We start from the raw sequence: 14,605 nt of genomic DNA on the forward strand, positions 1-14,605 counted from the left end.
AAGTGTCTTAAAAATATTAATATTATTGAACTATTTTGAATATTAATATATTCAGCATATTATAAGCTTTTAAAAAAGTTATATGAAGATTTTTTATTTATAATATCTTTAATTAATGTCCTAATTATTAGCATGACCCTTCAAATTATTATCCTGCAACTACAACTGTGGTTGCAGTGTACTAATTCAATAACCTAAACCATCAAATGATAAGTGGGTACAAAAAAGGAGGTCAAGAGGGTTGCTATTTAAGTATTTTACCTGCAAAACTCCAGTGGTACTACTGATTGCTAGCTTCCTTATGGTATCATCAGGAATATTGGATCCAAGAGTGTAAGCATAGTCATTCACTCCAATCTCACCAAACCAAAATAGTGTCTCATTGAAATCAGTGCACCCTGATTCTACTCCTTCACATCCTTGGCTCTCATTAAGGTATCTGTTACCAACCGTATAAGAACAGAAACCAATGAGTAAAGGTACAATGAGATTTAGTTTGCATACTATTTTCTATGGGTGTTCGACAGTGCACTTTGAACAAGTTGAGTCAAAAATTTATTCGAACTAAATATTAATTTTATTTGTGGTACGATTTGAAAAAAAATCTGATCTAATTTCAAAAAGATTGAATTGAATTTATGATTTTATAAATTAAAAAAATTAAATTTACATAATAAATTTTAATAATGTCATTTTGAACCTAAAATATTCACTAAATAATAATAATACTTAAATAATATAAAAATGTATAACAAATTGAATATATTATAAATAAAATTATAAATATAATAAAATAATATTATAGCACATTATGTGGTTTGGATTGGATTAGATTAGTTTTAAAAAGTATATTCGAAATTTGATCTATTTCCATACATTTTGCAAGAAATAGAATCAATCAAATTCAAAATTAATACGATTTTAATTGATTTTTTGTTTGAACTAAATTGCATGAACGATCTAATTTGGATTGATTTAGATTTGTTAGACAGAAATAGAGGTTAGGAGTAACCGTTAAACCATAAAAAATATCACTAATATAATTAGATATTTGCTATGATATAAAATTATAGTGTACAATTGCCAAAAAAAAAATAGTTAATATTTAATTTAAAAGTATAAAAATTAATAAATTTTAAATATTTAAAATTTGTTATAAAAAAATTAATTCGACAAAAATTTGACACAATAATAGACACTTGGTTATGTAATTATCAAGTTATACGATGTACATTACACTTTGAATGCACTTGATGACAGAAATACAAAGATAAAAAAATACATAAAAATTAAAGAATCATTTGTATACTCTCTTCCATTATAAAATTATATATTTTTTTTGTAACACTAGAGAATCTAGTAATTTTTATAAGATTGCACCTCTATAAGAGTACCTGTTAAACCAAATAAGCTGTGATTGTATAGATTGAGGGGTAACATCAAGAGAAAGATTGTTCCTCACAAAGAATGCATGGTTTATTGCTGTGGAACCAGCAACAGCAAAGTTAACACCAAAAGTGTCATTTTTACCCTTCTTCAAGTGCTTGTAAGGCGGCAAATACGGCATTGAGAGTGATTCAGTTACAAAATCTATGACAAGTCTTCCATCGCTGTATCTGTTTGTGGAATGGTTGAAGAAGGTGCTGCCGTACGGCGCGTTCGACACGTGGCCGAATCCGCTTGGGCCATTGGCATTCTTGGTGTTGCCGGTGTCCGTGAATGAGTCCCCAAATGCATAGATCTTCTTGAAGAGTCTTGTTGTTGTGGCAGAAGTACTTGAAATCATGCATATGGTGGTTATTGTTAGAACGACGAAAATTGGCAAAGAAGAAAAAGATCTAGAAGAAGCCATTTTCAAATGGCTCAACTATTTTGTTTTGCTTTCAGTGAGTAATTGGAAACTTGATTTTTGATGTTGTGTTTAGAAGCTTATCTATTTATACACGTGACTTTGAGATATGTATACATATGTATTAATATACTATTATACTATATACATACACATGAAATCAGAATAATTTGTACATACATTTACAAATCATAATTGTGTTTTTTTTTTTTTTCTCTCTCTCTCTCTGAGTATTAGCTAAATATAGTTAAATATACTACTCCTGCATCTAGTAGCTGCCCATACTGAAGAAAATTAAAAGACTAGGCGAAAATTAAAGAGGACTTATTTATATATATATAGCAGAGGTTACTTATTAGGGCTATACACTTAGGTTTGTGAAATTCAATAAGAAAAATTAAAATAATATAGCATGAAAATTGTTTTACAATATTCAGATTTCAGACATGATGAAAATTGAAATATTAGATAGAAATTTAAAATTTCTATAGAATTTAATTTTGATACGCTATCAAATAATTTTACATGTATATTTAATTGAGTTATGTTATACATACAAGTTTTTTTGACTTATAAGTCTTACAAGTTGAGCCAAATCTAACAAAAATTGCATTCACTCACTGCATTCTCCTTTTGCTTTGCGTTTCTCCTCATTTTTCTTCCCGTATTTCATCTTTATCGTTGTTTTTTTATTACCATTGTTGTTGCTGCATTTTTTTCCTCCTCCTCTGTCATTCTATTGATTTTGCAATATTATGTTTTCTTTTTTATTTGATTTTTTCTCCCAAGAAAAATTATAAGAAAACGAAATAAGAAGACGAGGAAGAAGAAGCAGTAGAAGATGAAGATGCAATAGAAGATGAAGAGGAGGAAGAGATAAGAATAAAAATACACCCAAAAATTCTTAAAATACACCCAAATATCTTCGTATTACATCCAAATATTTTCGTGTTACATCCAAATTTGCTGCAAATATAGAAAAATATTTTCTCTAATGCTGCATTTTTTTCTTCTTTTTTTTCCTTATTTCTTTCTTTCTTTTAGTTAAATGAATGTAAGTTCATCCTCTTTCAAGTAATTTTGCAGCATTATGTGTTTCTTCTTCTTCTTTGTTTGATTTTTTTGTTTTTATTCTTATTAAGAAAGTAAAATAAGAAGGAACTTGAGAAGGTAAAATAAAAAAGAAAAGATGAATAAGAAAAAAAAGAAGAAAAAATTGTGATAATGATAAAAAAAGAAGAAACAGTAGAAAATGAGAAAGAGGAAGAGGAAGAGTTTTGAATTATGCATAACTTATTAGGAAAAAAATACGCCAAAAATTCTTAAAATACATCCAAATATCTTCGTATTACACCAAAATATCTTCGTGCTACACCCAAATTTGCTGAAAATACAGAAAAATATTTTCTCTAATGTTGCATTTTTTTCTTCTTCTTTTTTTCCTTATTTCTTTCTTTCTTTTAGTTAAATGAATGTAAGTTCATCCTCTTTCAACTAATTTTGCAGCATTATGTGTTTCTTCTTCTTCTTTGTTTGATTTTTTTTTGTTTTTATTCTTGTTAAGAGAGTAAAACAAAAAGAAACTTGAGAAAGTAATATAAAAAAAGAGATGAATAAGAAAAAAAAGAAGAAGAAGATGGTGATGATGATAAAAAAAGAAGAAACAGTAGAAGATGAGAAAGAGGAAGAGGAATCGTTTTGAACTATGCAGAACTTATCAGAATAAAAATACACCCAAAAATTCTTAAAATACACCAAAATATCTTCGTATTACACCCAAATATCTTTGTACTACACCCAAATTTGCTGCAGAAAAATCTTTCCTCTAATGCTATATTTTTTCTTCTAAATTGAACCACACCTTAGCCTTGGATTCAATACAATAATCAATTTCGTTCTTGTTCAATTGACAATTTGAACCTGAATTATTTATTATTTTCAACAAACGAGATAACTGATGAAGAAGGAGAAAGAGAAAACGAAAAGAAGAGAAGAAATTTCAATGAAAAAAGAAGGAGAAAGAGAAGAAGAAGGAAGAGGTGGTGTTGATGACGACGATAACGAGAGAGAAAAATTACGAAAAAGAAGAAGAAAAGACACGAAGAAGACGAAGAAGAAGAAGAAGAAGAAGAAGAAGAAGAAGAAGAAGAAGAAGAAGAAGAGGAGGCACGGAGAAAGAAGAAGAAGAAGAAAAAGAGGCACAAAAAAAAACGTGAAAAACGCGTGAATATAAATAATTTGTATGACTTGTATGGAAAAACGCTTGTATATGGAGAATAACTCTATCTAATTAGATAATGTCACATGGATAAAAATAGCTACTTTTTATATTATTCGCATGAATGATCATCAAAAAACACGCAAACACTTTACAGTGTCTGCATCAAAATTAAACTCATTTCCATAATCATGCAGAGTTTTATTTTTGATTCGGTTTCAGATTACGTTAATAGGCCTACTAACACATGGTAGGAGAGAGTTTGCTGTTGTTGATTTATGGTTTGATACATAAATAGATAAACGTATTTAAATACTGCACATCAATTTTCAAATAAATAAAAGTGTGGTTGATAAAAGTATAAAACGGGAGAAATTTCTCCTTAAAGAATTGAAATAGCTGAGGCCTTAATAAATGAACATGTGCACACACCAACGGTTTTTGAAGGTGATTTAGTGCAACATCAGAAAAGCATGATAGAGAGTGCAGTGATGAGCGGTGACAAGTAGTAATAGTAGCTGGGTAGTTCTTATCTTATGGTATGTAAGGTGAATTTAAATTTGCTAGCAAATTTTGGTTGAATTTTTGTGTGCGTCTCATTAATGGCCACCAACGACCTCTGTATCAATCACTCCTATTGATTAAATGAATGAATTGGGATGTGTGTGCTTCATTGTCCCGACAACATAGTAAATATTATACAAAATTACAAATAAAACAAAAGTAGTTTGTAAAATTTTTTGAAATAAATCGACTAACTTTATAGAAACTAATAAATTCGCCGATCATATTTCTATACAATTTGGTTTGTATTTCATTTTTCGTTTAATTCACATCATTTAAAATTTAAAATTTAAATACATATATTATTCATATTTTGCCCAAACTCATAAAGGCCGGACTCAATAAAGATAAAAGTCCATCCAAAAGGCGGCCTGTACTGCATATCCTATCTCTTTAAAGAGATTGAGAACAATAAAAGAAGTCCAGCTCTACTTGTTTAAGCAAGTAATTGTCTCAGCGAATCACTCCAACTATCTCTATCTTTTCCGAAAGATATATTCTAACAAATTCCTAAGATAAAGGGAACGATTATCCATCAATAAAAGTGAAACTACTCCAACAAAGGTCGTTAACAACTCTACTGTAAATATACTGACATTCCTCAGGTATATACACATTCTAACCTACTAAAATTTGCTTAAATCCCTTGCTGACTTAAGTATCGGAGTTTTTTGCAGGTACCACTCACCACCTCCTCACGAGGAACTCGGACGGCTGCACCTCGGTGTAAGAACAAGTCGGACGCTGCCTCAGAAGGAGTCTGGACCTTGCGTTCAAATCCAAAATTAATGTTTTAGGTAACCCTCGGAATATTGGCGCCTTTGCCGGGGACCTGCAGCTTGACCATCGACAATGGCAGATAATCTGTATGAAGACGGCCATACGGCATCGCAATCAGAACCCGAACCTCAACGAGACGACTTCGCACTTTCAATACCCCCACCACGCGAGAGGATGCACATTCCTCACAGAGAAGGAACGTCCGAAAACCCCCGGTTGAGGTGGATTCAATCAGAGATACATCCACTGAAAGAGGAAGCACCACCACATTCCACAGAGATACTAGGTTTGGTCCACGGCCATGATGGATGACTGGAGCAGCTCGAACAGGAAGCTAAACGTCAACGGGAAGCAGAACGGAAACTGCTAAGATAGGTACGATGGTGAAGGAAGCTAGAAGAAAAGCTCTTAAAATTGGAAGCCGATCTTTGAAAACGGAGCACTCGAGCATATCGGGAGAAAAGTCCTCTAGGAGGTGAGGATTTGTTCCTGGAAGAGATCATGCAGGCTAAAGTTCCAAGAAATTTCAAAACTCCTGACATGGATCTCTATGACGGAACAACCAACCCGATGCACCATCTCAACAACTTCAAAAGTTGGATAAATCTGTCCGATGTCTTTGATGCTACCCATTGCAAAGCATTCCCAACAACTTTGACTAAAGTTGCGATGAAGTGGTTCGACAACTTTACCCCCATGTCGATGACTTGTTTTGAGGACCTAGCAGAGAAATTTCTGACAAGATTCTTGATTCAGAAGGATAAGGTAAAACATGCCCCGAGTTTGCTGGGAGTTAAGCAAGAGATCAGAAAAACACTCCGAGATTACATGGAGAGATTCAATAAGGCGTGCTTGGAGATTCAAAACTTACCCACTGAAGCAGTAACAATGGGATTGGTTAACGCCCTTAAAGAAGGACCGTTTTCTCAATCTATATCCAAGCGACACCCGACTTTGTTGTACGAAGTACAAGAATGGACAAAAAAATATATCAATATGGAGGATAGCTCACGACTAAGAGAACCACTCACGACTAAGACAAAGAAGCTAAGAAGAAGGAAGAATACACCCCAGAGAAGCCTTGAAGATATCACAATTACACTCCTCTCCGGGTCTCTCTTGTAGATGTTTACAGAAAAATATGTCACACCGAGAAGCTTCCACCTCCTCGTCCATTTAAACACAAAAAGGTTGGAAGTCAGACAGAATACTATCAGTACCACAAACTCTATGGGCATTCTACCAACGACTGTTATGATTTTAAGAATGTCATAGAAAAGTTAGCCAGAGAAGGCCGACTAGATAGGTACTTGGCGGGTAGGTCGGATGACCCGAGGAAGAGAAAAAGAGATGAAGAAGGAGGACGACCAAAACATCCACCTCAAACCCCCGACCGCCACATACACATGATTAATGGAAGATTTTCTAGAGGAGGAATATCAAAATCATCATAGAAAAGGCATCTTAAAGAAGTGTACTAAGTCGAGGAAGATAACAGATCTCCTGACTTGTCCACAATCTCGTTCACTAAAGAAGATGCTCAAGGGATAACACCTAGCCATGATGACCCCGTGGTGATAACTATGATCCTCGTCATTGCAAACCTCTAAAGAACACTAATAGATCAAGGCAGCTCGGTAGATAGACTATTTAAACTTGCTTTTGACAAGCTCGGACTAGAAGAAAAGAATCTAAAGGCATACCCGGACAGTCTCTTCAAACTAGGAGACACTCTGATCCAACCTCTTGGATACATTTCCCTATACACCAATTTTGGAAAGGATGCAAAGTCAAAGACATTGAGCATCAACTACATTGTGGTTGACATCACCTCGACATACAATGCCCTAATAGGACGGACAACCTTGAACCGACTTGCAGCTGTTGTCCCTACAACCCACCTATGCATGAAGTTTTCTATAGCAAAAGGGATTGCCACCATAAAGGGAGATTAGAAGCTAGCTGATGAGCGGATAATTTATACGCTTTTTGGCATTATTTTTAGTATGTTTTTAGTATATTTTAATTAGTTTTTATTATGTTTTTATTAGTTTTTAAATAAAAATTACTCTTCTGGACTTTACTATGAGTTTGTGTATTTTTTTGTGATTTCAGGTATTTTCTGGCTGAAATTGAGGGACCTGAGCCAAAATCTGATTTAGAGGCTGAAAAAGGACTGCAGATGCTGTTGGATTCTGACCTCCCTGCACTCAAAGTGGATTTTCTGGAGCTAAAGAAGCCCAATTGGTGCGCTCTCAATTGAGTTGGAAAGTAGACATCCTGGGCTTTCCAGAAATATATAATAGTCCATACTTTGCCCGAGATTTGATGGCCCAAACAGGCATTCTAAGTCAGCTCAAGAATTCTGGCGTTTAACTCCAAAACTGGCACAAAAGCTGGAGTTAAATGCCCAAACTGGCACAAAAGCTGGCGTTTAACTCCAAGAAAAGTCTCTACACGAAAATGCTTCAATGCTCAGCCCAAGCACACACTAAGTGGGCCTGGAAGAAGATTTCTGCATTAATTACCTATTTCTGTAACCCTAGGCTACTAGTTTTCTATAAATAGGACCTTTTGCTATTGTATTTGGAGATCTCTTTTACACACTTGATATACTTTCATAGATCTTTTCACGTTTGGGGGCTAGCCTCACGGCCATGCCTGAACCTTGTTCTTATGTATTTTCAACGGTGGAATTTCTACACACTATAGATTAAGGTGTGGAGCTCTGTTATTCTTCATGAATTAATGCAATTACTACTGTTTTTCTATTCAATTCACGCCTACTTCTTCTCTAAGATATCACTTGTTCTTCAACTTGATGAATGTGATGATCAGTGACACTCATCATCATTCTCACATATAAACGTGTGCCTGACAACCACCTCCGTTCTACCTTCGATTGAGTGTGTATCTCTTGGGTTTCTAATCTAAGATTGGAACCTTCGTGGTATAGGCTAGAATTATTGGCGGCCATTCCTGAGATCCGAAAAGTCTAAACCTTGTCTATGGTATTCTGAGTAGGATCTGGGAAGGGATGACTGTGACGAGCTTCAAACTCGCGATTGTGGGGCGTGTGACAGACGCAAAAGGATCAATGGATCCTATTCCGACATGATCGAGAACCGACAGCTGATTAGCCGATGTTGTGACAGAGCATCAGGACCATTTTCACTGAGAGGACAGAATGTAGCCATTGACAATGGTGCTGCCCAACATAAAGCTTGCCATGGAAGGGAGTATGAATGATTGGAAGAAGGCAATAGGAAAGCAGAGGTTCAAGGGGAACAAAGCATCTTCATACGCTTATCTGAAATCCACCAATGAATTACATAAGTATCTCTATCTTTATTTTATGTTTTATTCATCTTTTAATTATCAATCCTCCATCACCATTTGAATCTGCCTGACTGAGATTTACAAGATGACCATAGCTTGCTTCAAGCCGACAATCTCCGTGGGATCGACCCTTACTCACGTAAGGTTTATTACTTGGACGACCCAGTGCACTTGCTGGTTAGTTGTGCGGAATTGTGACAAAGTGTGATTCACGTTTGAGAGCACTAAGTCTTTGGCGCCATTGTTGATGATCATAATTTCGTGCACCAAGTTTTTGGCACTGTTGCCGGGGATTGTTCGAGTTTGGACAACTGACGGTTCATCTTGTTGCTTAGATTAGGTACTTTTCAGAATTTATAAGAATGAATTCTAGAGTTTCAAGGTGATGTTCTTATTGAATTTAATGTCTTGCTGAAGCTTGGCCAAACATGTCTAATCTTTTTAGACTGAAGCTTTAGACTAACATTGCATGATTCCTGGAATTCTCATTAAAAGTTTTGATTCTCTTTATTTTCTTTTCCATATAAGTTTCGAAAATCACAAAAAAATTTTTTTTATCATAAAACCAAAAATATTTTATGTTTCTTGTTTGAGTCTAGTATTAATTTTTAAGTTTGGTGTCAATTGCATGTTTCTATTCTTCTTGCATTTTTCGAATTCATGCATGTTCTTCATTGATCTTCAAGTTGTTCTTGATGATTTCAGTGCTCTGATCTTTAAATTCTCTTGTTTTGTGTGTTTTGTTGTTTCCCATATGCATTCTCAATTTATTAGGGTCTTTTATATGAAAATTTTTAAGTTTGGTGTCCTGCATGCATTGTTTATTTTATCTTAGTTGCATTCTTATTGTTTCTCATCATTAAAAATTCAAAAATATTTTCAAAATTGTGTCTTTTCAAGTCAATAATACAGAGAATTGAAGATTCAGAACATTCAGCAGAGGAATCAAACAGAAAAAGCTGGGCGTTCAAAACGCCCAGTGAAGAAGGAAAACTGGCGTTTAAACGCCAGCCAGGGCACCTGGCTAGGTGTTTAACGCCCAAAAGGTAGAGATTTGGGCGTTAAACGCCAGAATGGGCACCATTCTGGGCGTTTAACGCCAGGATGACACTAGAGGGAAGATTTTGTATTTTAATTCACATTTTTTTCAAGTTTTCATAATTTTTCAAAATCAAATCTTTTTTAAATCATATCTTTTCAATCATATCTCTTTCAAAATCAATTTCTTTCCATTTTATATTTATTTTTGCTATTTCCAAAAATCCTTACATCAATTAAAGATTTACTTCAAAATTTTCAAGTTGTTACTTGCCTATTAAGAAAGGATCAAACTTTAAATTTTAAAATCATATCTTTTAATTTCTTGATAGTCAAGTAATCAACTTTAATTTTAAAAATTTTCTTTTTCTAAATTGATTTTCAATCATATCTTTTCAAACATATCTTTTCAATCACATCTTTTTCAAAATTAATTTTTTCAATCAAATTTTTTTCTAATTTCAAAATCTTTTTCAAAAATCACTTTATTTCTTTCCTAATCTTAGTTTTCGAAAATCTCAATCAAAATTTCAAATTTTTTTTTAAAATCTTTTAATTAATTTTCGAAAATTCTTCCCCTCTTTTCACATCCTTCTATTTAAGGGACTAAGACTCCTCCTCAAGGTACAATTTGAACTCCCTCCTTCTTTATATATTCGAATTCTCTTCTCCACCTCCTCCTTCTATTCTTCTTTTCCTCTGACACCTCAAGGAATCTCTATACTAAGACATAGAGGATTCCCTACTTTCTTGTTCTCTTCTCTTTCATATGAGCAGGAACAAAGATAAAAGCATACTTGTTCAAGCTGATCCTGAACCTGAAAGGACCTTGAAGAGAAAGCTAAGAGAAGCTAAAGAACAATTCTCTTTAGAGGGCCTAACAGAACTCTTCAAAGAAGAAGAAACCATGGCAGCCGAAAACAACAACAATGCTAACAATGCAAGGAAGGTGCTTGGTGACTTTACTGCACCTACTCCTAATTTCTATGGGAGAAGCATCTCAATCCCTGCCATTGGAGCAAACAACTTTGAGCTTAAGCCTCAATTAGTTTCTCTAATGCAACAGAATTGCAAGTTTCATGGACTTTCATTGGAAGATTCTCATCAGTTCTTAGCTGAATTCTCGCAAATCTGTGATAATGTCAAGACCAATAGGGTTGACCCTGAAGTCTACAGACTTATGCTTTTTCCTTTTGCTATAAGAGACAGAGCTAGAACATGGTTGGATTCACAACCTAAGAAAAGCCTGAACTCTTGGGAAAAGCTAGTCAATGCCTTCTTGGCAAAGTTCTTTCCACCTCAAAAATTGAGCAAGCTTAGAGTGGAAGTCCAAACCTTTAGACAGAAGGATGGTGAGTCCCTCTAAGAAGCTTGGGAAAGATACAAGCAATTGATCAGAAGGTGTCCTTCTGACATGCTTTCTGAATGGAGCATCATAGGAATCTTCTATGATGGTTTGTCTGAACTATTCAAGATGTCATTGGATAGCTCTGCTGGAGGATCTCTTCATCTGAAGAAGACGCCTGCAGAAGCTCAAGAACTCATTGAAATTGTTGCAAATAACCAATTCATGTACACTTCTGAAAGGAATCCTGTGAATAATGGGACAAATCAGAAGAAAGGAGTTCTTGAGATTGATACTCTGAATGCCATATTGGCTCAGAATAAAATATTGACCCAACAAGTCAATATGATTTCTCAGAGTCTGTCTAGAATGCAAGCAGCAACAGGCAGTACTAAGGAAGCTTCCTCTGAAGAAGAAGCTTATGATCCTGAGAACCCAGCAATGGAAGAGGTGAAATACATGGGAGAATCCTATGGAAACACCTATAATCCTTCATGGAGAAATCACCCAAATCTCTCATGGAAGGATCAACAGAGACCTTAACAAGGTTTCAACAACAACAATGGTGGAAGAAACAGGTTTAGCAATAGCAAGCCTTTTCCATCATCTTCTCAGCAACAGACAGAGAATGCTAAGCAAAGCCACTCTGACTTAACAACCATTGTCTCTGATCTAATCAAAACCACTCAAAGTTTTATAACTGAAACAAGGTCCTCTATTAGAAATTTGGAGACACAATTGGGTCAGCTGAGTAAGAAAATTACTGAACTCCCTCCTAGCACTCTCCCAAGCAATACAGAAGAGAATCCAAAAAGAGAGTGCAAGGCCATAACCACATCTCACATGGCCGAACATGGAGAGGAGGAAGAGGCAGTGATTCCCACTAAGGAAGACCTCAATGGACGCCCACTGACCTCCATGAAGTTCCCTAATGAGGAACCATGGGAATCTGAGGCTCAAACTGAGACCATAGAGATTCCATTAAATCTACTTCTACCATTCATGAGCTCTGATGAATATTCTTCCTCTGAAGAGGATGAAGATGTCACTGAAGAGTAAGTTACTAAGTACCTTGGAGCAATCATGAAGCTAAATGCCAAGTTATTTGGTAATGAGACTTGGGAGAATGAACCTCTCAAGTTTGGTGTTTGGTGTTGGGAGGTTCCAACATTGCTCTGAACATCTGTGAGGCTCCATGAGAGCCCACTGTCAAGCTATTGACATTAAAGAAGCGCTTGTTGGGAGGCAACCCAATCGTTATTATTCTATGATAATTTTCTATTTTCTATTTTCTATTTTATGTTTTCTGTAGGTTGATGATCATGTGAAGTCACAAAAACAATTGAAAAAGCAAAAACAAAGTAAAAAACAGAATGAAAAATGGAACACCCTAGAGGAGACAGTTACTGGCGTTTAAACGCCAGTAAAGGTAGCAGAATGGGCGTTAAACGCCCAGTTTGGCACCATTCTGGGCGTTTAACGCCAGAAAAGGGCACCAGACTGGCGTTTAACGCCAGGAATGGGCAAGAAGCTAGCATTAAATGCCAGAAATGGGCAGCAGCCTGGCGTTTAACGCCAGGATTTGCAGTATGGGGCGTTTTACACGCCACTTGTTGCAGGGATGAGATATCCTTGACACCTCAGGATCTGTGGACCCCACAGGATCCCCACCTACCCCACCACTCTCTCTCTTCTTCACCCATTCACCAATCACCTCAATACCTCTTCCCCAAAAACACCTCACCTATCAAATCCCATCATTCTCTTCACCACTCACATCCATCCTTCATAAAACCCCACCTACCTCACCATTCAAATTCAAACCACTTTCCCTCCCAAACCCACCCTCTATAGCCGAATCATACACACCCCTCTCACCCCTATATAAACCCATCTTTACTCCTTTATTTTCACACAACCTAAACACCACTTCTCCCCCTTGGCCGAATCACAAAGCCCACTCCATCTCCTCTATTTCTTCTTCTTCTACTCTCTTCTTTCTTCTTTTGCTCGAGAACGAGCAACCTTCTAAGTTTGGTGTGGTAAAAGCTAAAGCTTTTTGTTTTTCCAAAACCATTTATGGCATCAAAGGCCGGAGAAACCTCTAGAAAGAGGAAAGGGAAGGCAAAAGCTTCCACCTCCGAGTCATGGGAGATGTAGAGATTCCTCTCAAGGGTGCATCAAGACCACTTCTATGAAGTTGTGGCCAAGAAGAAGGTGATCCCTGAGGTCCCTTTTAAGCTCAAAAAGGGCGAATATCCGAAGATCTGACATGAGATCCGAAGAAGAGGTTGGGAAGTTCTCACCAACCCCATTCAACAAGTTGGAATCTTAATGGTTCAAGAGTTATATGCCAATGCATGGATCACCAAGAACCATGATCAAAGTGTGAACCCGGACCCCAAGAATTGGCTTACAATGGTTCGGGGAAAATACTTAGATTTTAGTTCGGAAAATGTAAGGTTAGCATTCAACTTGCCCATGATGCAAGGAGATGCACACCCCTACACTAGAAGGGTAAACTTTGATCAAAGGTTGGACCAAGTCCTCATGGACATATGTGAAGAGGGCGCTCAATGGAAGAGAGATTCAAGAGGGAAGCCGGTTCAACTAAGAAGGCATGACCTCAAGCCCGTGGCTAGGGGATGGTTGGAGTTCATCCAACGCTCAATCATTCCCACTAGCAACCGGTCCGAAGCTACTATAGACCGGGCTATCATGATACATAGCATCATGATTGGAGAAGAAGTGGAAGTTCATGAGGTTATATCCCAAGAACTCTACAAGGTGGCAGACAAGTCCTCCAGTATGGCAAGGTTAGCCTTCCCTCATCTCATTTGTCACCTCTGTAATTCGGCTGTAATTGACATAGAGGAAGACATCCTCATTGATGAGGACAAGCCCATCACTAAGAAAAGGATGGAGCAAACAAGAGATCCCATTCATGGACAAGAGTATGAGGAATTTCCTCACCATGAAATCCCTGAGATGCCTCAAGGGATACATTTTCCTCCACAAAACTATTGGGAGCAAATCAACACCTCCCTAGGAGAATTAAGTTCCAACATAAGACAACTAAGGGTGGAGCACCAAGAGCATTCCATCCTCCTCCATGAAATTAGAGAAGATCAAAGAACCATGAGAGAGGAGCAACAAAGGCAAGGAAGAGGCATTGAGGAGCTCAAGCACTCCATAAGATCTTCAAGAGGAAGAACAAGGCGCCATCACTAAGGTGGACCCATTCTTTAATTTCCTTGTTCTTTATTTTCTATTTTTTGAAAATTGTGCTCTATGTTTATTTATGTTTGTGTCTTTATTACATGATCATTAGTGTCTAAGTGTCTATGCCTTAAAGCTATGAAAATGAATCCATCACCTTTCTTAAATGAAAAATGTTTTTAATTGAAAAAGAAAAAGAAGTGCATGAATTTCAAATTTTAAAACAGTTTAATTATCTTGATGTGGTGGCAAT

General features: G+C 36.2%; 1 protein-coding gene across 1 annotated transcript in view; it reads right to left on the reverse strand.

Moving 5' to 3' along the window:
* The window catches only part of LOC107631331 (GDSL esterase/lipase At3g48460), a 3,803-nt gene extending 1,769 nt beyond the window's left edge, over window positions 1-2,034 (reverse strand). Inside the window, exons 1-2 of the mRNA XM_016334745.2 lie at window positions 1,395-2,034; window positions 262-439 (exon numbers count right to left, since the gene is read on the reverse strand). Of these exons, the coding sequence (XP_016190231.1) occupies window positions 262-439; window positions 1,395-1,852 (636 nt within the window). The 5' untranslated portion in view covers window positions 1,853-2,034. The remainder of the gene's footprint in view (window positions 1-261; window positions 440-1,394) is intronic.

This window comes from Arachis ipaensis, chromosome B01 (genome assembly GCF_000816755.2).
Source record: "Arachis ipaensis cultivar K30076 chromosome B01, Araip1.1, whole genome shotgun sequence".
Lineage (NCBI taxonomy): Eukaryota > Viridiplantae > Streptophyta > Magnoliopsida > Fabales > Fabaceae > Arachis > Arachis ipaensis.